Genomic DNA, 22,703 nt, shown 5'->3' on the forward strand with positions numbered 1-22,703 from the left:
CTGATGCCCTGAAGTATTACTCTCCCTGAGTTACTACACCACCAAGGCGACGGAGTACTACATGACTACGCATGCTGCCACATCCTACTACACCGAGGCTTCTAAGTATTACTCTGTTCTCGGCTACTTATTGCACCGATTTTCCTAAATGCTACTGTTCCCAGCTGCTACACCGAGGCTCCCGCTGATTTCTCCACCAAGACGGTCGAATACTACACCGAAGCGGCAAAGTACTTCTCTGCCCTGATCTACACAACCACAACTGAGGCGGCCAAGTATTACGCAGTCCCGACTGGCTACACACAGGCCGCTCTTTCGTGCTACGTTGAACAGAAATACTACACTGATGCTCCAGTCTACTACACCACGACCCACGCTACACCTAGCTTCAACACCGCAGCCCCCAAGTACTACACCGAAGAAGCCGCCTATTACACAACTACGTACGCTGCCTAGTTTACTACATCGACGAATTTAAGTATTGCCCTGCTCCAAACTACCAAACTTAGGTTCATATGTATCGCAATTTTCATGACTAAATCACCACTGCTCCGACCTACCTAAGTTCTGAAGTATTTCTCTGTATTTCTCTGTATTTCTCTGTATTTGTGAAAGATTGCTGAAATACAAGATTGATTTTAAATTACAAGTGCATGTTTCTATTTTCTCCTTAAATACCTTCTCCTGCTGACAATTGCAAACTTGAACTTTGTAAACTTAATTGTTCTTGCCAAATACACTGATAAAAATTCAAACTTTACATTTTAATAATATTTAAACTCTTCCATTTTTATAAACTCGAAGATTGAAAGTCCAACAACCAATAATTTTATTTAAAATTCAAATCCACAACCTATTTTTCTGCTAAGTCCAGACTTTTGTTTTTGAAAAAAAATTTAAAAAAATTCCCCTTACACGAGATTTTCAAAAATTTATCGCGAAAAAGATTGATACGAATATTTTATTGCATACAAAATTTATTTTTATAACATTTTACATACATCATATACATTTCCTGTGGCCCCCAGGGGGGGGGGCCTGTCGCTTTCTCTACCGCGATAATAACATGATGCAAGTTATATGCAAGTTATTATTTGTTTGGCGCAGAAAGCTTGTTTTATCTAGCAGTTCTCGACTGTTTCAAACCTGACATTGATCAGGTTGCCTCAGTCGTATACTGCATGATTGAATGAAAACTCAAAAGACAACAGATCAAAATTTTAAAGCAGCATCACGAAATATCACTGGCAGAGCAATTTCATATGGCATGGATGAAAACACAAACACAAACATTTTTAAATCAGGAACCCAGATGCAACAGCTCAGCTACAACGGCACAGCAACTTCTGGATTACACTGCAACTGCATGCTGCATACAAAGGCTCAATCTGTCTTCGTCACACCTTTCACCATTTGGCTGCAACAAGGTAACCACCAGCGTTAAAGAAGTGTTTGGTATACCTGTTCAAGAAAAGAAAATTAGTTTCGAGAAACACAACTGTGTACATATGCATACTCATTATAACAAAAGAATACAAAGAGTAACAGAAAACTACGCAGACTAACAGAATAACTTTGATATCTAATTCAAACTTTCTATGGAAGCAGAGCAAATCGGTCTACTCTCTAGTCATGTTAACTAAATCTGTAGTACTTTAGCAAGACATTTGATCAAAATAATTACTTTTTCTGTTGCATGAGATGAGACGTACGCCTAAGAAGAGGCAGCGAGACACACGAGGCACGCCATTTCGGAAATGTACAGGCACTTCCCAAGTCTGAGTTGAATGACTTGGCAAATTAGTTTCAACGTGCTAAATCACCTGTAAATTTTCACATCAACATTTTACATTCAATAACAATAGACAATTAACAATAAATACCTTTTAATTTTCATCGTGAGGAGCGTGACAGCCAACAACCTACTTCAACTGCGTCTTGGAACAAAATGGCCGCTAAGCGTCCCTGAAGACACTCGCGCTACCTGGTGGATATCATTCATCCGCTTATTTAGTTAGCAGTTAGTCATGTTGAATCTAAAGGAAATATGTCAATAAATATTCCAATATTCATCCAATAAACTAAAGTTAATGGTTACCTACTGCTCGTGTTTAACATTCAGAAAAATACTTATGAATGATGAATGAATGATATCCACCAGGTAGCGCGAGTGTACAAGTACGAGTATAAATACTTTGGCTGTCAGTCAGTTCCGACTTCCGATATCTTCAATCTGTTGCTCATCCAGCATCTCCTCCCTTTCTTCGCATCCGTTTCTTGTCAACTTTCCTGTCAAAGGTAATTGTTAATTGGATTATACCATAATGTTTAATTAATTTTTGTCCTTATCTTTAACTGCTCAATTTCGTCGATTTTTTTCCCGAGTAGACGACGTTGATGAATTTCACCGTTTGCTTCTTGGCTGCCGTTGCAGTGGTGGCTGGTAATCCAGGATACGGATACAAACCAATGGCTCCTGCATACACACCACCGGCATACACTCCTCCTGTTTATACTCCACCTGCATATTCTCCACCAGCATACAAAGCTCCTTCGTACATGGCTCCAGCTTATTAAGTTCCTGTTAAAAATTGAAGTTTCCTAAAATGCGTCACCGTCTTAAATTATGCTTCCTTTTCGCCGCTCCTTAAGAACAAAATTTTAACTTAAATTAAATTCGATTCAAAATAAATGAATGAATGATTAAAAAATGTGTTTTAGTGCCTCATTTAAAAAAATAACTTTTTAATTAAATTACCATTGCAACCTTTCCTTCTCGTGGAATTCGATACCTACAGTTCGGGTGAGATGTTTCCTGTAAAATTTCTAAATAAGAATTAAACTTCGTCGGGTTAAATGTGCTGCTACAAAGATTACACGAGTGAAAAAAAAAATTCAAATATTTCCTTTTTTATTGGCGTTATGACAATCCGTTGCACTAGTTAACAGCACAACGTAGGACATACATATTAAGTGATAAAGAGAGCGCGGTGGAGACGGCGGAGGGCGACCCCCATTCCCCCGTTTGGAACACACAAAGTTTTGACAATCCGGCTTTTATAACCGTTTGTGTTTGTATTTTTCATTTTTTTTTGTATTTTTTTTTTCTTTCTTTTCGTCAAGTTTATCTTGTTCCTTTTTTTTCTTCTTCGTAGCATATAATGTCGTCATCATTTAGTTTTTTTTTTGTTTGTTTTTGCTTGCTGGAACATACGACACCCAAACGAAACAAAACAGAGGTGATAACGGGAGAGACGACACATATTTGAAAGGAGCGGGAAGCAGATTTTAAAAAAATTTATAAATAAACAAAAGTTTTTCTTGAAGAGATGCGAATGAAAGGAATTACAGAAACTGGTTCGGAGGGGACGGTTTAGGAACCGGAAGAAAGAAACAAACAGTTAACACACCGTATACTCAACAGTGGACAACAATGGGTTCGGGATAGGGGTGGTAGGTGTTGTGGTTGGGTTTCGCGTGATTTGGGTATAACCCCCAGTCTGAAAAGGAAATAACAAACAAAGTAGCAGGTCGGGCCCAGAAAAGATTTTGGAGTCAGGAGAATAGATTGAATTGGTCGGTCATGGCGTTGTTGAGTGCTGAGGTTAAGAAGGAAGAAGTGAAAAGGTCAACAACACAAATTAAGCAATCGACTGATGTTCTCAGATCTTGGTTTGAAACAGTTGTGCGAGCCAACGGTCAACACAATCTTCATGATTATATCACGGGGGAATAGGGGAGGGAGGGGGGGACTCGGAGGGCGGGTAGAAACGCAACAAAAAAATAGAAATTGTTAATTTCCGATAATCATAAATAAGTTGCGATCGCAGAATAGAAGGTGTAAGTACGTAGCCATTTAAAAAGATGCAAATAAACACATCATACTAATAATTCTTAATTGTGTGAATCCCCCGTTCGCATTCCGACAGCCAATAGGTCCAATATGGAGATGATTGGGGTAGGGAGAAAAGTTGGGGGAGGATGAGGAACAAGCCACAGTTTTCTGTTACCTTTCTATCTTCAATTTTGTTTGTCTGTGTATATATTTCCTTCCATTTGATTGTATTGTAGTCTAATGGCGCTCTCTTAGAGATCCCCATTGCCTAGGGCTTTAGGGGTGTAAGCGGTCGCATTCGGGTCGAGGCCGCTGGACAGTCCTCCGGATTTGGGTCCTTTGCCGTCGTCGTTGAGTGAGCCCATGCCCATGCAACTGTTGAGCATGTTCGACCCGCCGTTAGAATGAGTACTGAACAGCTTGGACGTATAGGGACGCATCGGAGTCAGCGGGCTAGAGGGCGTCAGGGCCGATGACGGGACCGGGTCCAAGTTCAAGTCACTCAGGTTTAGGTTGTTCGACAGTCCCAAGTCGGCCATCGTCAGAGGGTACGTGGACAAGTAGCTATTCAGGCTGCTCATAGAAAGAGCGTGATTGCCGAGATCGCTGATGCCCAGACTATGACTTAGTTGACTTGGCTCGTTCATGCTAGGCATCACAGCCAAAACCTCAGTCACTTTGGCCTTCAACTCGGAAATTTCACGTTCGCGAGCCATCAACAAACCTAAGAAGACAAAACAACAGTCAGTTGAGCTATATATATACAATTATTTAACAAAGTCGATTTACTTTCGCGTTGCTCCAGCTGTTTCTTCGCTTCTCCCAGGGCGCTGAACAAATCCAATTTGATTCGTGTCTCAGCGCTGAGTGAAGACTCCAGATGAGATGTCTTGTCTTGCAGGGCAGACAGCGCAGACACCAGCAATTCTGTTTCCACATTGTGATGTTGTTGATGGTGGTGTTGCTGCTGTTGTTGCTGCTGCTGTTGCTGAAGTTGTTGTTGTTGCTGCTGCTGCTGCATTTGCTGCTGTTGTTGTTGTTGCTGCTGCTGCTGGAGTTGTTGCTGTTGCTGCATTTGTTGTTGTTGTTGATGTTGCTGTTGTTGCTGGCTAGGAGAGTTGGCCGCCTGTTGCTGTGCCCGTCGCAGTTGCTGGTACTGTTGGATTTCCATCTCCATTGCTCGAAGACGGTCTTCGCCACTTTTAATTTCCCGTCGCAGCTGCTGAGCTTCGCCCTCCAATTCGCGACGTCTCTGGCGGCAATGTTCCCCGCACTCGGTGATGCCATTGTTGTTTTTGGACCTATAACGGGAATTGGGATAAACAACTTTATTTAATACGTTACACTAAAGAAATAACAAAAAAAGAATGAGTTCCGGATGAGAAATGGAATCGAATGTCTGAGAGTAGATTGGATTAATTACTTTGAAGCTGAACAACCCACACACGAGAAAATGAAACACTTGGCGAATGAGTGAGTGATGGTATTAGCGTCATAGTTACAACACGACAAGGCTGCAATCCCTCTTAGGAGTATCCCCCAACTTCATCCCCACTTCGTTACCCCCGACAATCTCCCAAATGCGAGCGTGTCCCTCAGAGAAATTACGAGGACCCACATTATGAAATTGGATTTTTCTCTCTCCTTTAAGGTTACGAATTAAACTTAACACATCATTCGAAGGCAAAAGTCATCTCCAAACACTCGGAACAGATTCAGATGATTAAAAGTACAGTTTTAAGAAGACTTACCGTTGTTGAGCCTTACTAGCCTCAATCACTTCGTTGGCTCGAGCTCGTCGCTCATTTGCAAGCTGCGTCTCGACCAGTAATCGACATCTTCTCTCTTCCTGCAATCGCTTTTCGAGGGAAGCCAACGTCTGCTTATCAGATTGACGGGCCGAGACTAGACCATGTAACCTGCGGACAAACAATGACATTGAAATCAGGATAGTGTTTAAAGTAGTGTTGGACAAATTTAGCGTACTTGGCTTGTAGAGAGTCATTGTCCTGCTGAACCTGTGATAATTCCGCTCGAATGGCACGTTCGCCAGATGCGTGTTGGGACAATTGCGACCGTAGCTCAGCTTCTGACTGTCTTGAAGCCTGTAAAAGCGAAAATGATGATCTCGTAAATCAAATTGATTAGTCTGACGCTTGAATTACCTGTAGGTCGGCTTTGAGCCGTTTAATATCAGCCTCCAGTCTGAGGACGTGTTCACTAGGCGTCGCTGGACTACCAGCCTCGTTAGACGAGTTACTGTGAATGTTGTTCCGCTGTTTAATATGAGCGTTATTGTTGGTATTGTTAGAATTGAGTATGTGAGCAGAGTTATTCAACTTGCTCTTCCTCTCCTTCTCCTTATCTCGATCCCTCTCTCGCTCTTTTTCCTTCAAGAGCTGAGAGGCCTCCATCGCTTCATGGAAGTCATGGAATGAACTGCACAAATGAGTCGAACAAGAGAAGAATTAGATGAGCGTAAAATCAATATGAGGTCTGACCCAGTCAATAAACGCGTAATGCGTGTATGTACGTACCCTTTCTTTTCATAGTTTTTCTCTGAGTTCTTCTCCTTTTCCCTTTTAATTGAAGAAGAAACCTGTTGGGTGGAAGATGAGGAAGAAGATGACGAAGAAGAAGACGATGACGACGGGGGTGAAGACACATTTTTGGAAGGTGCGTTAGGGGCAATGGTTATAGGATTGCCGTTGGCAACTGGCAACGTCAATTCTTCAACCGTATTCGATACGGTTTGCTAGAGAACATAACAGAGATAAGAATCATTCATGAAAAGCTATTCATGGTTGAATAAAACTTACTTGTGATGCACTATTTCTTAAATGGTACGCTTCCTGCTGTTCTGACGGCAAAGACTGTACCAAAAGTTCATAGTAGAACTCATTTTCCTTAGCAACTTCCCGTTGCTTACGCTGAAATCGGAAATGACATTTCATTATTCAAAGGGCTCCATGAATAAAGCAGAAGAAGTCACAAATAGAAACAATCTAGGATTACCTGACGTATCCTATAGGATATGTAGCCTTTAATATCAAAACCCCACGTAACGACCGGATAGCCTATACAATGAGCGGCAAACGGCCGACAGAGATCCAGATGTGCTGGGAAATGTTTCAGATCCTTCAATCGTATTGAAGCCTCCACGTAGATGAAAAGCACCCACAGGCAAATAGTTGGTAGACAAATTCCTCTTTCTGCTCAGAAAAATATGACATGGTTGCAAACAAAATGTGTTCATACACGCTGAGATTGAGATAGTCACCTGTGTGCCAAACATATTGTATCCATACATATGTTGGGGCAACAAAAAACAGCCATTGAACTGGGATGAATAGAAAACAGAGAAAATCGGCCGTCAGTGACAAGCACACAAAGAATACTGAGAAGGCCTATAAACAAATGAAAGAAACTTGTTAGAATTCGTCTACAATCATGAAAACAAATAGATTGACAAGGCACATACCAAGCCTTGGTATTTAAATGAATCGTAAACAGATGTCAGGAACAGCCAGAGGGGCCACAGAAGTTCTAGACGAAACTCCAGGAGGAAGTCAATGATCAGAACGAAAGCCCAGAAAGACAGAACACGAATGTAAACAAATCCTGCAAAGATGTTCCAATGGAGGTTATACTTAATCATTTTGTGTAAAACTATGAAAATAGTTATTTTAGAATTAATTCTTGTTGAAAGTAGATAACTTGTTTGATAAAAAATGGATTTTGTTTAGTACATCAGTTATTTTTAGTGTGGACTAGTAAACGTCTTTACGATAGTCAAAACAACCAATTACAAGTGTCTTTGTTAATTACACCTGCAAGAGAACATATGTTCAATATTATTGTGAGTAGAGTCCACTAGCAAACAACATAGGCTAACATGTTGCTCAAAGCATCACTTTTTGGCACAACAATAGGACAATGATGGAGATTTTAAGTTGGTTTACCAGGTGAGCACCACCAAACATTTTCGACAGATCCGAGTTTTCCGCGACTGCGGTTGACTGTACGTCGCGGCCACTTTCCGCACATATCGCCAGTTCTCCTCTTCATCGCATAAGGAGACTGAAATAATTTAAATTACTTGTTCTCAAGACGTTCTACCTTAAGAACAGATATGGTTTCAAGTTTGGCAGACAGTCTAAACGGTTCACTAGAGACCACTTCCGAATGAAGCACAACCCAATCAAAACACAGAAATCAAGTATCACGAAAAGTTAAACCCCTCGTCCGATTTGACAGTATCAATTACAGAGAGTCGGTCGAGTTAAATAAATGTAGTTGAAAAACGGCTTCACTTCGTTACAAACACATCACATCACTTCAACGGCGCATGCGTAAATCGCCATTATACCCGCACGGTTGCAAAATCGTCGAATGATTTTTTTACCATTCAAAGGAGGGATAAAGAGAAAGTGGAAGTTTCAGAAATAAAGATTATTTTGTTTTTTTTTTAAACAAACTATTCACTGACGTGACGTATGCCTGGTATTTGAAACAACAAAATTCAGTACTGAAGCTACCAATCAAAAATAGAAATGTGTCTTTGTCTTGGTATTCTGTTGGGCTAAATATCTCTTGTCTCCAGCAAATTGCCCTACAAATAATTTTTCTTGCCCAATTAAAAAACCAAGCCGTAGGGAGTTAACGCTACTTTTATAGGAACTAAAACGTGTTTTTTTATTACGACAATTAAAAACGAGTCAAACAAGGTATACGAGCGAAACTCATCTTCGTCACAAGAAAGTTGATTTTTGGCGGATGTTTTTTGTCCGAATTCCTCGTAGAATGCGGATCATCGCTTTGTAAGTTCGGTAAGAACGGCCCTTTAACGGGTCCTATTTTAAATATATTGCATTACCAAAACAAATCAAGAAAATAGTAAATTTTACAATGAGACGACACTGACAGCAAGCGCGACGGATGGGCCAAACATTAGGATAGACTCGTATATTGAACGAAAGAATACACAAAAACAAACGAGAAAGGTAAAAATCACAAAAGACGTGAGATTGGATCAAGCGGTTGAAGTAAACCATATTTTTTAACATTCAGTTTTACGGACACTGTAATCGGAGCGGTCGCTGCGTGAATCCGAAATGATCATGAGCGATTTTTCTAGAGCTTTTAGCGTCGACTGCGTCTGCATATTAAAATCCATTATGACACCACTACTGTCAGCCAAAGAGGATTCGTCGGGGCAAGTGGCAATTATAGCGCCTGCAAATTTGCATAAAGATTAAGTATTACAATACGTACGTAACAAAAAAACAGAAAACAAAAAATATTACATGATTTCTTGCTGGCAATGTATCGTCCGTAAACTCGCATAATGGCCGCCAATTCTTCGTCATCACTCGTTCCAAAGTAATCGTGTGGCCAACATTGACTGTGGGAAATAAAACCACTTTGTTAAATTATATTTGAAACTTGCACAAGTCACAGCCATTACCGATATTGCCGCGTCAAGCGCAAAGCTTTGACGAATCGCTTATTCATCAAGAGTTCCAATAAATTGTATTCCAGCTCTTTGATATTCATTTCCTCCTGAATGGAAGCATCATTCAATGACATATCAGTCGGAGTGGCTTGGCTGCCATCCAGCGAATCTAGTTCAATTTCTTCGAGGGCTTGATACAGCCCCATACGTATCAGACCAATGTCTGATGACATGTCTAACATCTGAATAGACAAAAAAGAGTTTCGTACATTTTCAAAAGTTAACATACATTTCCGATTGTATTTTGGATACCTCGTGCGCTGTGGCAACATTCTGCAACGCATTCACCAACTTGGCCGAGTTCTCCATAAAAAGCAATACTTGAAAGTGGAGCCGATACAGGTAACGACATAGGTCATAGTGTTGTTCGTCGTGAGTTTGCTCAGGGAACGTTTCCCCCATCATTTGAAGCTTCAATGTTGACTGCACCAAGCCAAGACACTAAAAGTTTAAAACAATGGAAAACAGTTAAACATTTTACAGCATTCCACGTGAGGGTGTCGTAATGATTACCTCCAAGGCATGCTCTCTCCTGTCGGTGCACGTTTCACTGTGTTCGTAAAATTCCATCAAAGTAAAGCGTAATCGCTTCCAATAGCGACTGTGAGCCCAGTCGTTGAGGCTGCTCTCGCAGAATATGAACGGACACTCACAACGGGTGGCCACCACATCGGCTGTTGCCTGAAGACAAATAATAATAATAATTACGCTGCTGCCAAGAATGATCTAGATAATAATAAACAATAAAATTTTAATTCAAATCTTCTTACTTGAAAGTTGGCGCATATCTGCCTCAACACAGCTGCTCCGTTCCCCTGGGAATTTTGGAGATAATGACAACATTCTCGGGTTGCTGAAAGCACTTTAGCACGTACATCCTAAATAGCCGGAAACAATAAAAAGAAAAGAGTCGTGTAGAAAACCGAAATAATCTATGAATTGAATTGGAAGTAAAATGTTACTCGGAAAAGTTTCGGGAGATAATGAAGAGATGAAACTAATTGAGAAGGGCCACCCTCTGACACAAGAACTTGGAAATGAGTTCTCCAAGTGGGATCGATATCTTCCAAACTGCTGTGGGGTTGAGTCGCCGTATCTTCTGCCCTCATAAAGTTTGGGGGAGTCACGGACGCCATGGGGCCGATAATACAAGGTGAAAGGTTACACGGAGTTACGTCACCTCCATCACCTTCACTACACTCGCTTTGTCTGCAAAGAGTAAAGATAAATTTCACTTAAACTCACTAAACATTTAAATAAACGATGCAGGACTTACGAAGAATCTGAATGGATTTCAGAGTGACTGGAATTGAGATCGAGTGGCAATGATGAGGGTAGGTCCCGTGTGATGGTCATGCTGGGGAACTCATTTATACTATGCCCCAATCCCGCTTCCATGTCATCTAACGGTGAAACTGAACCCATATCATCGTCGGACGACTCCTCGATACCGTGATCCTGTTAAAAAAAATAAACTCAAACTATTCCTACTTTTCTTTTTTGAAACAATTACGTAAACACAAACCTTTCTCGACGAATGGCTTGGAGTAGCTTGAGCAGTGTTCTCCTTCTCTCCTTCAGCGTTCAAACTAGACAGAGAGTGTCGGTGAACTCCCCAATTGAACTGATCCATTCCTTCATCTTCCTGAGATTCCAACTCGTATTCGAGGAAGTCAAAGTCCTTGAACACGCCAAACTGTTGGTCTGTTGTGACCGAGTCATCCAATTTGGAATCGCCCGATAGATCCTGTTGCGTGGATACCTCTTCCATCGATGACGCCATGCTCGACTGCCTTTCCAATAGTTCCGAACTTTGGCTGAAGATAACCTAGTAAGCGAATTCATAGTTGAGAGAAAAATGAAATAATTATTCTTGGAAACTCAAGCTTGAAATTCAAGGATACGAGCGTTAATGAAATGATCGGAGCGATGAGCACTACTACGCTGTCGAAGGGGTAGTTTTGACGGCGATGAATATTTGCTCGATTTTCATTCGGCAAAAAATCAATCCCAAGCGTGACTACATAATAATGACCATAATGGAAGCTCAGTGAGCGAGCTGTTGCGAGACGATGAAGTGCGAAGGTGAAATGGAAGAAGATTTTCCCTGTTGTGAAGGAAATCAGACAAAAAGCCAAGCTAGAAGCACAAGGGCGAGGATTGTGTGTGTGAGAGGTGAGATGTTCATAAAGAACCCATGGGAGGTTTAGTTAACGCGATGAAAGGAGGTTATTCACACAAGCGACCGATTGAATTTTGAAAAAAAAAATGGGGGTTTTCTTTTGTTTAAATTTCGGTTGGTGAGGAGAAATTACCTTGCCCGTATGATGGTCCACATAGAAGACCCACTTTAAATAGAGAAGGGTGTGTGAACAGGGTGAAACCACAGCCATGAAATGAATATGAAAAGTTCCCGAAGGGTTAAATGATAAAAGTTTGAAAGTTAATGTTTTTGTTGTGTAAAAGAAGACACATGGCGGGAGGTTTTCATAATTCGACATTTCCTTTTTCATCTCTTCTTTCGCATCGGTCCCGACATCAACTCGTGGTCACTTCATTCCTAAGTATATCGGAAAACTCTGAAACCATATCAACTTATCGAAACTTACCGATGGGCTTTTGGGCAGGCCTACTCGTTGGCCGAATGCAGTTAACAAGTTGACTAGAGATTCGCGAACACGAGCCTGTGTTGAAAACGCGGCAAAAAGTACGACATCATTATTCATTCTAGTGATAACGTTATAACGTTGTTATCTATTAAATATTACTTGTGAGAGCCAGGGTCTCTTCCAGCCCGAGATGGAAGAAGAATCGGCGGATGAAAGTGAGACAGATCGTCGGGGAGACGATGCGCCATTGCCGGTTCCTTTCTCTTCTTTGCTGGCTGAAACTTTGGTATCAGCTTCACTGGCGGATGTGAATGGATCTTTTGGTCGATAAGACTCTGCAGTAAGACCGGCGTGTCGTCGACCAATGATTGGAGTTTGTGACAGATCGTATGTGAACTCCATGGTGCGTCCTGCCATACAGTATGATATCTTTATCGATCACATTTTGGCAAAATATGCTCATTTGTTTACCTGGAAGCTCCTTTTTAACAAACAACTCCGAATCAGAGAACGAAGAGGCATTGGAATCAGATCCCCAACCACTTGATGGGCCGCTAGCGGATGACGGTGGGGCCACAAGTGAGGAGGAGCGGGTAACAGCCAACTTCAGTATTTTAAGGGCTTCTTTCCAGTGTGCGCCCTAGTTATATAAAAAAAAAACAGACATGATTATTACTGGCAAAGCAACGCGCATGTATACTAAAACCATTACCTCAATATACTTGGCAATAACTCGTAGTAGGTCGGCGTTGACCTGTTGAGCGTTGGAAGACAAATTAAAGTCGACGTAATGGAGCAGACAGTGCAAGATACTTAGCACAGCGCCTTGCATGCTATTTGGCCCGCGTTCCAAAACCTTAAAGGGAATCCGATTAGTGAATAAATTCCAATGCGTGATATGAATATGCCAAAAAACTTGTAGAGGAATCGTACCTCAACTAGAAACGTGACCATAGGCAAAGTCAGATAGCCGTACGAATCGTGCAAGTATTTAACGACGCACTTGGTCCATTGGAAACTCTCCTTGCTGAACGTGCGGCGACTGTAAAGCGTCATTACCGTGGCTAGATTTTCCATCTTTTTGCCCTTTTCCGTGCTTACCTATATTATTATGAAATGAATCGTAGTCGTATGTTACATGGGAAACAGTTAGAAAGCGAGTTTAGTTACGTGAGCAATATTTTCTGCGCTGCGGATGCAAAGTGGTGTAGCGTCCTCATAATTGGCCACCATGTACGGTAAAAGAGCCATAACGTTGATGGCGAAAGCGGAGCCAATGCTGGGGTCCATCAGGGCGATCTCCAAAAAGGGAGTGAATTGGCTCAACAACGACAGAGTCGATTCGTAAGTCGAAACATTGGGGCTAGTGCAACCTTTGAGAACAATAGCGTGGACGCCGGTGAAATTATTCCACTTAAGTTGAGGCAACATCTTCTCCACCTGTAATGTAAACCGTGCAATCATCAAAGCTTTTGAAAATTCAAATAAAAACCAATAATACCCGATCACGACAGTCAGGACGGTCGAGTGGTAATCGGTGGAGGACACGTTCAAGCAATCGCAGAGCCAAAAGAAACTCGTGCTCGTAATCAGATTCCAACAAGCAAACGGCGATCCAGAATAACTGGGCGAGAATGGCCAACTTGTCATCCTGTACAAGCCCCGTCTCTAGTGCCTGCTGTAGACCAGAGCGATATTATAATCATCAATACATCAATAATTCAAAAATACATCTCTATTCTAAAACTCTACCTTCAAGGACTGGGCCGATCGTGAACGGGATAGGCTTGAGCCAGCGAACAGAGTCACCCCGTTCGCATTTCCACTGCTGCTTCTGCCTCGCATTTGATCTAGTTAGAAGCACATAAAAGATGTAAAAAAGAATAAAACCAAAATATTTATGAAACATTATATACCTTTGAGGTCGTTATTACCGGCCTTTCTGTCTCCGCAGGCTGCCGTGTAACTGGTAGATCGAATGTGACTGTACGGAGCGTTTCCAGCACTGAGATGGGTTCGTCCGTAAAAAGCATGTCGACGTGTCAGATTAGCCCCCGACACTCTTTCCAGGAATGGACTACCACATTCTTTATTGTTAAGATTAGGAGTCGATTTGAAAATGTCGCGCGCAACATCCATCGGTCGGAAATCCGTTTCTAAAGACTCGACGGATGCCTCGAGTGTCAACACCAGCTCAGTCACGTAACCTTGCATGTCTTCACCCTGTTCGGCAGCGGTTTCAACCAGACGAGAAAGAATGTCGGTAAGCATACGCGATGTTATCGGCACTCGTAATCCTCGGAAGATCTGCCAGAAAGTAAACATTACAGACATTTTTTAAACATTTCAAATATTTGAAAACATACCTGAAGAGAACGCCCTGCATAATGTCTGGAAGGCGAAGACAATGCCAGATGAAGGGCAACTTGAGCCCACCTAAATCAAAGCAAATTTAAATATGGTTAACGATGTTAGATTACTAAGCATAATTGAAATCTCAATTTCACCTTTCTTCCAAGTGACTATGAGGCAGAGATTCACTGAAAACGCGACAGATGTGCTGGACAAAAACATCCAGCTGTTCGGCGCTACGAACGCTCCAGACTTTGGATGTAATGTCTTCGTAGCTCCATAGAGGTTGACCAGGTCTATAATTATAAGATAACGTGATATCACAAAAAAGTGTCAAAATAATCTTGAAATATCTCCTACTCATACCTGGATGAAATGAAGTAGACCAGCGATTTGATGACGTCCGACAACGCTACTGTGGCTGGCATCTCTGTACTATCATCGTCATCACCCGACAAGTCTTCGCCAGTTTCCGATGACGACCATGTAGGCGTTCCCAGTTGCATAAACGGAGCGTGAAGATAGCTATCAAACTCCAAATCCGGCTCCGTGAAATTATGTTTTTGAACTGGCAAGGTAGACGTAGTCAGGCCGTATTTCAGTTGCTCCGTTCTGGTTTGCAGCAAAACCTTGGCAACTAATACAGAGTAAAAAACATGTTAAAGAAAAACACATCAAGAAAATCACATGATTTAGATTTTACCAGTTAGATGATCTCCATGATCAGCCAAAACCAGAAGTAAATTTAGAAGCAACTGTTTGCAATGCTCCGAGACCAGCGGGCGAGTGTGATCCAAACCCAGAATGGCCATGTGCAAGACGAGTGGCAGGTGGACGGACCAATCAACCTCACTTCCTTGCTCCATACCTTCCACCACCAAATCGACTAAAAACATGACGGCCAAATTGCATCTGTATTTAAGAAAAAGATTGATTAAAGCATTTATTACAGATTGGATTAAATGAGGCAATAGAATCTTACCGATGAAATCCATTAACTGGTTGCGAACTGTTGGGCAGAAACTCTGTTAATGGCGCAAAATAACCTCCATACTCTGGCATGGGTAGAGGATGCGGCTGAGATGCTTCGTAATCGTTGTTGGTTGGATTGATGGTAGAAGGATGTTCTTCCAAGACCACTTTCTTGGTCACGTTAATTGTATCAGCATCGTTGTGTGAACGAGAGCGGTCCAGGCGAGGAGAGGAGCACACTTTGCTGACGGCTGGAATCGTGGCATTGCAAACACTACCAGCCACTACTGCGGCAGCACTTAGTGTAAGCATCCCAGGATCCTCGCTGCTGTGACGTTTGGTGTGAATCGTGCCTTTTTCAACATTCAGTCCACCGATACCGAGAGAGGCGTCCTCGGGGCGGTTGATCTGACCTCCGCTGGATCCACTGGGCGCAGCTGGCTCCGTTCCAGACTCGCCCCAATGAGATGAAGTCTTCCGCAAGCTGGTGACACGGAAAAAGGGCGGCGTCTCTGTTCGTTCAATAAGGCAAGACATCGTCTCGATAGTTTGCAATTCGTTGATTAGTTCATCCAGGAGGCGCTCAGGCCGGGCGCGTCCCAAGTAAATCACCACCCGTTTAGCCTACCAATTTAAAAAAGGTTGACACAAACTTTTTTTCAAATCAAAACACCATAAGTAATTTGTACGTATGGAAGAAGTTCTGCGGGCGCCATGCCCGTCACGATAAACAGATAGCGCAGGATGACTCGCAGATTGGTGGGCCAACACGTGCACAATTCCGCCCAAACATCCTCTAATTCTTTGGGGTGGTCGTCTCCAAACTTGACTGTGACGTAGAATAGATTATTCAACACCATTTCAGTTGCTTCGGCTGATCCCCAACCTTCACGATGACCTATAGTGTAGTTTTAACTATTTAGAACATCGAAAACCAAAGCATTTGTATAAGCAAAAACCTGTGTCATTTGCATCTCCCGCCATGTTATTAGGGGCTGCTCCAGGGACCGATCTTCCCAAATCGGCACAATAAGTTGGATAGTTGTATCCGCTACTCATTGGTGGAAGATTAGGATCGACAAGTTCCATGTTACACAACCAAGGAAGTAGATAACGAAAAAGAAGCTGTCTAACAGTCGGTCGAGCTGTCTGAAGCCGATGAGTTATTTCTATAATAATAGCATAAAGTTGAAATGGTACTGGCATCGAAAAATACATCAGTATTTGTTCTGGCTGAAATACCTGAAAACATCGGCATAGTCAACTCCGGATGGAGCTGAGCCAATTGACGGGAGAGATATATCTGCGACCGAGAGTAGGTGGTTGCCAATAGAGCGTCTAGTGTGCTAATACCCCCTTCAGCTCGCTCAGTTGCTTCGCTATCTAAATCACCAAAAGCCAAAGGAAGCGATGGACCACTTCCAAAAAATCTGGCATCCAGCACCTTAAATAAATCAAATAAAGCGGTCGATAATCCAGGCCACAGAAACAACATTATTTGTTGAATTACCTGTAAAAGTTGCAGTGCCACTTCGTGAATAATTGTTCGAGGGCAGCCAGTCGACATTAGCGTGACGTTGATAATAGCCGTATAATGGTCACAGGGATACTCCCTAGCACTAAATATTGTAGCTAAAGCTAGAAAGCAACCATCGGCCACTTGAGCGTTTCCGGTATAGCAGCGGTCGACCACCCAGTCTAACAAGGGACTTATATCCGGATTAAACTCGAGCAGAAGCACAACTGTCTCCTGGGCTAACCCATAAACCTGCGAGAACAACATTCAGTTAATAAAATTCAAGTAAGCATGGAGTTAGCAGACTGGGATTACCTTGTCGTTTTTAGAAGCTAAAAGAATGTCCAACCAAGAGTACACATCGCTGTGGTTGTCTTCTGTTAAACCCTGACGATTGAAGCATGGGCCGCAACACAAAACGGAACTCATGGCCTCTACAGCCGTCAATTCAAGCTCGGTAGGCTCCTGCTCTTTGGCAGCACTGGATGAATTAAAGCCAAAAGGCCGACCAAATTTGCCGCTCCATCCCGCAAATAGAATAAAAAGCTGCTGTCGCAGATCGCGCTTCAACAGACTGGGGCGCAAATCGACTGCATATTCAAAAGTGAGATGAAGGTATCTCTAAAATAAATAATGCAAAGTAACGGAAACTTACGAGGGAAGCAATCAATCAAATTGGTGACGAATAGAGCGAAACAAGAGCGAACTTCCCGTCCTGCCACAGAATCGCGGTCCGTATCCAATTCCAGGCATTGCCTCATTCCGTCCAAGAATTCAATGACAACTGGGTGAAGAGGATTTCCTTCTCCATTCACGTAACTAAACAATTTTGAAAGTTGAAAACAATAGCCAAAATATAGAAAAAATCGTATTATTTTCTTACCTCATTCCAAAGGTTCCCCGATTGGCAATTAGTTGAAAAATTCGGACCAACTGCAGTCGAAGGGCGTCTCGTCTACGCTGTCGTCTAACATTGCCTTGTTTGCGGTCAAGGGCTTCGCGGATATAAAGGACAAGCTCTTCCATCAAATCTCTATTAAAAAATGAATTATGTAGGGCGATCGGTGGATTAGTAAATAATGCGAAAGAAATAATTACCTGTTTGCTGCGTGATTAATCATCCCCAAAGCATTAACAACAGTGCTGCGCATATCTGACACTTCACATCGTATCAACGGCACAATCAATTTGTACAGCGAAGAAGGTGAGACAGTTCCGCCCGAGCTGCGGACTTCACTCCTGTCCGTAGACATTCCGTCGGGAGACGAACTGCGAGTCACAGGAATTAATTAAAGGTTCGTGCAGTTTTAATGAACTGGAATTGAATACCTTAAGCTAATGTCGGGCGAGGCGCAACGTAGAACAGGGTTTGTGGAGGGAGGCACCACTCGACATGCAAAAGCCACGTAATTCTTCCACAGGTGAAGATAGACATCACGTTCGTTAACAGGGCGTTTAACAGTGGCTGCGCTTCTTAGGAGTGAAGCACGGTTATCCGAAACGGGACTGCATAAACACGTCTCAATTAATTAAAAAAAAACAAGCACCAAAATGGAGAGAGTGAACTTACGTTGGATCAACCACAATATACAACGAATTCAGACGAGTGAAGACGATGGTCCATGCATTGGCTGTAGCTGAAAGGCAGTGCGAAGTCACCCGATTTTTCTCCAGGAATGAACACAAGCATGATGACCAGACATCTACGCCGCTGACACTATTGGCCGCAACACTTCCTTTGTTGGCACTATCATCGATCACTCCTAGATAGGGGAAAAAACAATCAGCGCCTGATAACATAGAACAAATAGCCTGATCCTAACAGACCTGAAGTCCACACGGGAGATGAACGCTCCGACAACCATTGCAAATCCACATTTTGCAGTGCTGCTCTCTCCGACGACGGCAATAAATGACTCCATTTATCCAAGACGGCAGCACAGCAGCTATCCATTACATCGAGCACGGGTTCTTCATCTCGACTCGTCAATCCTGTAAAGAATCAAGGGAATAATGGCGGTTTTGAAGAAGGCTTATGTCATGCAACAGAAACTTACCAAATGCTTTCAAGAGCAGCTTAACTTCTTTCAAAATCAGAGCCGAAACTCGTCGAGGTGGTAGACGGCACTGGCACAGCATTACTAATGCCAGACCTTCCGCTGCACGTAATGCACTGGCAGTTTCCAATTTCTATTTTTTTTTTTTAGATTCAAACAATTAAATTCTTATTCTGGATTATTATTTTGAGTGGGGAAAACGTTACCGAAATGGTACTGGGAGGTTCTTCTTGAGGGGAGCGATGTGTTGCAGTAATTACGCCATTCCGCCAAGTGCTAAGAAGCTGCAACAGGATTCGGAGCACATTGTCTAGTAATTGCGGCGATGTATCCGGGACTTCTTTTACGATAAACTGGATGTATCCTAAGGAGCCACAAGAAACGGATTAGAAAACGGCAGTGAAATAATTTCATTATTTTAATTTACCATAGAGAACATCTTCTCGCCATACGGGAAAGTCAACGACGATGTTCTGCAAGCACTGGAAGGCAAGAGTACGAAGTTCTTCATCCATGTGCAGTGTAATTCGCGAAAGTAATTCGACTAATTCACTTCGAGACATTCCATCGGGAATCAAGCGTGGCATGGCTGCTACGCATGTTCGGAACAAATCAATTTTGGGTTTCCGCTCTCCGCTCATCATTTCGTCGGGTTCCTATTAATTACCGAAAATTAAAACATTCCTTCTCTTCCCCGCAATGATGAATTTACCTTGTTAGTGTTTTGCAGATTCGTCATGATCAAGGGGCGACCGAACTGACCATCTAACGCTCGTAGGATACCATTCAGCACTTTCCTCATGTACGGATAATACGCGCTCATTCCAATACTTCGTGCAGCATCTTCGGTTAACATCTATAATTGTACGTAAAATTGGCAATTAGAGAAAAACATAGTGAAACATAAATGTATAAATTAACTCACTTTGCTCAAGTAAGTCTTTTTGACACGCATGGTACTGCCGGAGGGAAGAGCTCCCACCGTCCTTGGCATAGGCGGCTCGCCTTCTTTCTTTTGCAAGCTATCCGCAATAACCAAAAAGGCTCGAAGACCAATATTCATCCTTTCCGGTGTCAAGATAATCTTGACGGGTCTAGCCACGGAAAGCAAATCGAAGACGATCTCTCTCATAGCAAAGTCAAGACGTTCCTGGAAGGGATAAAATTAAATTTGTTAAGGCTTTTCTTAACGAGGTTTGAGTACAAGATATCGTTACCTGAGCGATAAACTGGATGATTTTGACGAAAATATTAAGAGGTGTATCCCGAGGGACAACCGATTTTGAGCCCTTGGGAAATAGAGAATTCACGATGCTGAGAAGACGAGAAAGCGTAGCGCTATTGCTCTCACATTTTATCCTTATCATGTAGACCCAAAGCAGGCGGTATAAAGATTCTGTCATAAAATGGTAGACAATTAAAAAACTTAGTAGCAAAACTTAATTGAACAGTGGTCAAGCATACCCAGAGCAACACGTGAAAACTGAGGGTCTCGATTCTTCAAATGATTTAAGCACATAGCTAAAAAGCAATGCCAATTAGACAGGAAAAACATTTTCTGGCCCACACATAGTAAACATGTGACCAGAGGAAACAGTGCCAAGCGATGTTTGTTTTTCGTGGCTAAATCGATCGTCGGAGGATAAAGCATTTCGACAAAATTCTTCAAACACGGGACGTTTACCTCGTGCTTGACAGTCTAAAATCCAATTAGGCTAGATTAGCTGAGTTTATGGTAAACTGGCATTATAATCTATTTCTTACGGCAGCAACCGGGACAAGAATCTCAACAAACAGTCCGGCAAGACTGTGCTTTATGTCTTTATCTTTTACTTCTAAAAAATAGTGAGCACATTCTTGCATAAATTGGAAAGAAGCTTCAAATTCTTCAATTGGCACCATCTGCAAAGGCAAAAATCTTAGATTTTTCATTTCTTTATGATTTCGCATTCAATATACCTTGACTCGGAAGAATTTCATGCCCATCAAGAGTGAGATAATGGCTTGAGTTGTAGCAGGAGAAGGCTCCCTGGATCTGAGTTCTTTAAGTTCAGACACGAATCGCTTGCGGACCGAGTGAAAGCGCGACTGTGCCAATACTCCAATAACTTCAGCATAGAGGTCAGCAATAACCAACATGTTTGCTGCATTTGGACTATTCTGTACGCTGTAGAAAACATTGAAAAAAAATTATTAGGCGTTCCACTCTCATATTATTTTATAAGAATACCCATCGCGATATTTGAAGTTTTTGAAAGCCAAATTTTCAATGTAGTTGACGAGATCTTCATGTCCTGGATGGACTGGCAGTTGTTTCAAAACTTCAATCAGGACAAGACACAGAATGAATTGCACTGCAAGATCTCTGCGTTCCATTATGTATTCCTCTTCTGATAACGCGAAAATCTCAGATGCATTACTGAAATACGTAATAAAACCAAATTAGTCTTTTACTTCCCAAGGCCTGATAAATTTTCAACTTGCCTTCGTTTAGTATCTCCTTTTTGCTTGTGTTCATTACCAGGCATCCACTCAATGCCTTGTCTCTCAAACCAAGCAAACAATGTCCGCAAAAGGGAGGGGAGACAATGTTCTGCTACCGATCCAAAGGAACTGAGTAATTGATCGAACTGGGCATCTTCTCCTCTTTGTAATGATTTTGACAACGAACGATCCTGGAACAAAATATAAAACAGATTCAGCATACAAAAATAATTTGCTATAAATCTAACTTACAAAGGCTTCAGCCATCACACTAGTAATTTTCTTATCTGCTTGAATGACAAATTCAGCAAACAAATTTCTCATGACATATTCTCCTGGCTTTAACGATGTTTCTACTTGGACACTGGTAGGGGTATGTATTGATCTTTCTTTCCTTGCATACCATGGTAAAATATTGCTACTGGGAATGACATCTCTCATCACATCTTCTCCTTGACCATCTCCAGATGTTGGAGATTGTTCGTCTGAAAACGATGAATTTATCAATAATAATTGTGTTATTTGTTTTTAAATCAATATTGTCACAAACCAAGTGCTTTCACAGTAATATTGGAATCTGATTCTTCTTCTTGTCCATCAGGACTCTGCCTTTCTCCAATAGGCCTATCTGATTCCAGCTTATCACCATTGGAAACGATTTCAACCACCTTGGGAACTTCAAACGTTGGACTAACATCGTCTAAAGAGGGTATAAAATGGTTTGAGTAAGAAGACAAACCTGGATTAATGGCTGAAATATTTACCTTTAATTGATTGTGAATTGGTTAGGCTAGACTCTGCTGCAACACCTTAAATAAGAAAAGAAAAGAACAATAGTGATAGAAAGCTATTTAATAACCAATGTAACTGAAGTCGAAACTTACTCAGCGAGTTGTCATCCGGTAGATCACGAATACTAAGAATTTCCGCCATCGTCAATCAGGCAGCAACAAATTCTTCGAAACGATACATCAAATAAATCCAAATTAAACAAGTTCTATTAGATAAAAACGATTTGTGGCTTTCTGATTAAACAACGAATTGCAAATAACCATCGACTTTTTCTCGTCGACTGTTTTGAGACCCATAATCGACTGCAGCGCCACCTATGGCACGACGTAATAACTGTCCCAAATGAAATATAGTCGCGTATTGCGGGAAACGACCTTCAGATTCTTTTTTTAAATAAAAAAATGCAGCATCATTACCAGCTCTGTCTTTACTAATTCACAAGAAATATGAGATTGGCTAGCCTAGTTTCAAATAAGAAATTCAAAATAGTTCTCAAGGCAGCACCACTGCTGTCATCAGTGTTCAGTGGTATTAGCATACCATTTCTTTTGAAGGCCTCTTGTCATGGGAA

General features: G+C 41.9%; 2 protein-coding genes and 1 long non-coding RNA gene across 9 annotated transcripts; 1 reads left to right on the forward strand and 2 right to left on the reverse strand.

Moving 5' to 3' along the window:
• Positions 1 to 2,162: 2,162 nt before the first annotated feature.
• On the forward strand, positions 2,163 to 2,715 carry LOC124202076. Its single transcript, XR_006877895.1, has 2 exons — positions 2,163 to 2,298; positions 2,389 to 2,715. It is a non-coding gene; the product is annotated as an uncharacterized LOC124202076 (long non-coding RNA).
• A 179-nt stretch (positions 2,716 to 2,894) lies between these two features.
• On the reverse strand, positions 2,895 to 8,396 carry LOC124202039 (macoilin-1-like). Of its 2 annotated transcripts, none has more exons than XM_046598304.1 (11): positions 7,798 to 8,396; positions 7,317 to 7,456; positions 7,116 to 7,242; positions 6,851 to 7,047; positions 6,655 to 6,765; positions 6,373 to 6,590; positions 6,001 to 6,274; positions 5,822 to 5,940; positions 5,587 to 5,754; positions 4,625 to 5,136; positions 2,895 to 4,559 (listed from the first exon to the last, which is right to left on the reverse strand). In XM_046598304.1, exons 1-11 carry the CDS (start codon positions 7,901 to 7,903, stop codon positions 4,087 to 4,089), a joined length of 2,445 nt encoding a protein of 814 aa, XP_046454260.1. In that variant the 5' UTR covers positions 7,904 to 8,396; the 3' UTR covers positions 2,895 to 4,086. The 2 variants fall into 2 exon arrangements, with proteins under 2 accessions (XP_046454260.1, XP_046454261.1); XM_046598305.1 differs by having other exon boundaries at positions 5,822 to 5,945; positions 6,006 to 6,274; positions 7,798 to 8,175.
• A 108-nt stretch (positions 8,397 to 8,504) lies between these two features.
• On the reverse strand, positions 8,505 to 22,432 carry LOC124202038 (protein furry-like). Of its 6 annotated transcripts, none has more exons than XM_046598301.1 (51): positions 22,225 to 22,432; positions 22,105 to 22,149; positions 21,891 to 22,040; positions 21,593 to 21,825; positions 21,341 to 21,531; positions 21,087 to 21,275; positions 20,816 to 21,023; positions 20,621 to 20,758; positions 20,321 to 20,555; positions 20,074 to 20,252; positions 19,782 to 20,006; positions 19,569 to 19,712; positions 19,284 to 19,512; positions 19,063 to 19,220; positions 18,857 to 18,989; positions 18,627 to 18,791; positions 18,370 to 18,562; positions 18,129 to 18,305; positions 17,898 to 18,068; positions 17,683 to 17,832; positions 17,455 to 17,618; positions 17,115 to 17,389; positions 16,794 to 17,051; positions 16,526 to 16,727; positions 16,243 to 16,452; positions 15,973 to 16,181; positions 15,294 to 15,907; positions 15,015 to 15,223; positions 14,678 to 14,948; positions 14,467 to 14,607; positions 14,326 to 14,395; positions 13,894 to 14,266; positions 13,712 to 13,809; positions 13,461 to 13,634; positions 13,130 to 13,399; positions 12,893 to 13,060; positions 12,672 to 12,815; positions 12,431 to 12,599; positions 12,119 to 12,369; positions 11,960 to 12,034; positions 11,666 to 11,698; positions 10,876 to 11,178; positions 10,627 to 10,808; positions 10,313 to 10,559; positions 10,121 to 10,228; positions 9,864 to 10,031; positions 9,603 to 9,791; positions 9,303 to 9,532; positions 9,142 to 9,239; positions 8,916 to 9,070; positions 8,505 to 8,688 (listed from the first exon to the last, which is right to left on the reverse strand). In XM_046598301.1, the coding sequence occupies exons 1-51, from the start codon at positions 22,271 to 22,273 to the stop codon at positions 8,587 to 8,589; spliced, it is 9,522 nt and encodes a 3,173-aa protein (XP_046454257.1). In that variant the 5' UTR covers positions 22,274 to 22,432; the 3' UTR covers positions 8,505 to 8,586. The 6 variants fall into 6 exon arrangements, with proteins under 6 accessions (XP_046454257.1, XP_046454256.1, XP_046454255.1 ...); XM_046598300.1 differs by having other exon boundaries at positions 13,461 to 13,637; XM_046598299.1 differs by having other exon boundaries at positions 13,876 to 14,266.
• Between the last annotated feature and the right edge of the window lie 271 nt (positions 22,433 to 22,703).

Source organism: Daphnia pulex, chromosome 9 (assembly GCF_021134715.1).
Source record: "Daphnia pulex isolate KAP4 chromosome 9, ASM2113471v1".
Classification (NCBI taxonomy): Eukaryota; Metazoa; Arthropoda; class Branchiopoda; order Diplostraca; family Daphniidae; genus Daphnia; species Daphnia pulex.

Coding starts and splice junctions, on each gene's coding strand:
- LOC124202039 (XM_046598304.1), bottom strand. CDS start 7,903: ATGAAGAGGAGAACTGGCGATATGTGCGGAAAGTGGCCGCGACGTACA. Junction 7,457..7,797: donor TGTTTGGTGGTGCTCACCTG/GTAAACCAACTT, acceptor ACATCTTTGCAG/GATTTGTTTACATTCGTGTT. Junction 6,766..6,850: donor TATCCTATAGGATACGTCAG/GTAATCCTAGAT, acceptor TTCCGATTTCAG/CGTAAGCAACGGGAAGTTGC.
- LOC124202038 (XM_046598298.1), bottom strand. CDS start 22,273: ATGGCGGAAATTCTTAGTATTCGTGATCTACCGGATGACAACTCGCTG. Junction 21,826..21,890: donor TATTACTGTGAAAGCACTTG/GTTTGTGACAAT, acceptor CATCGTTTTCAG/ACGAACAATCTCCAACATCT. Junction 15,224..15,293: donor CCAGTTAATGGATTTCATCG/GTAAGATTCTAT, acceptor TCTTAAATACAG/ATGCAATTTGGCCGTCATGT.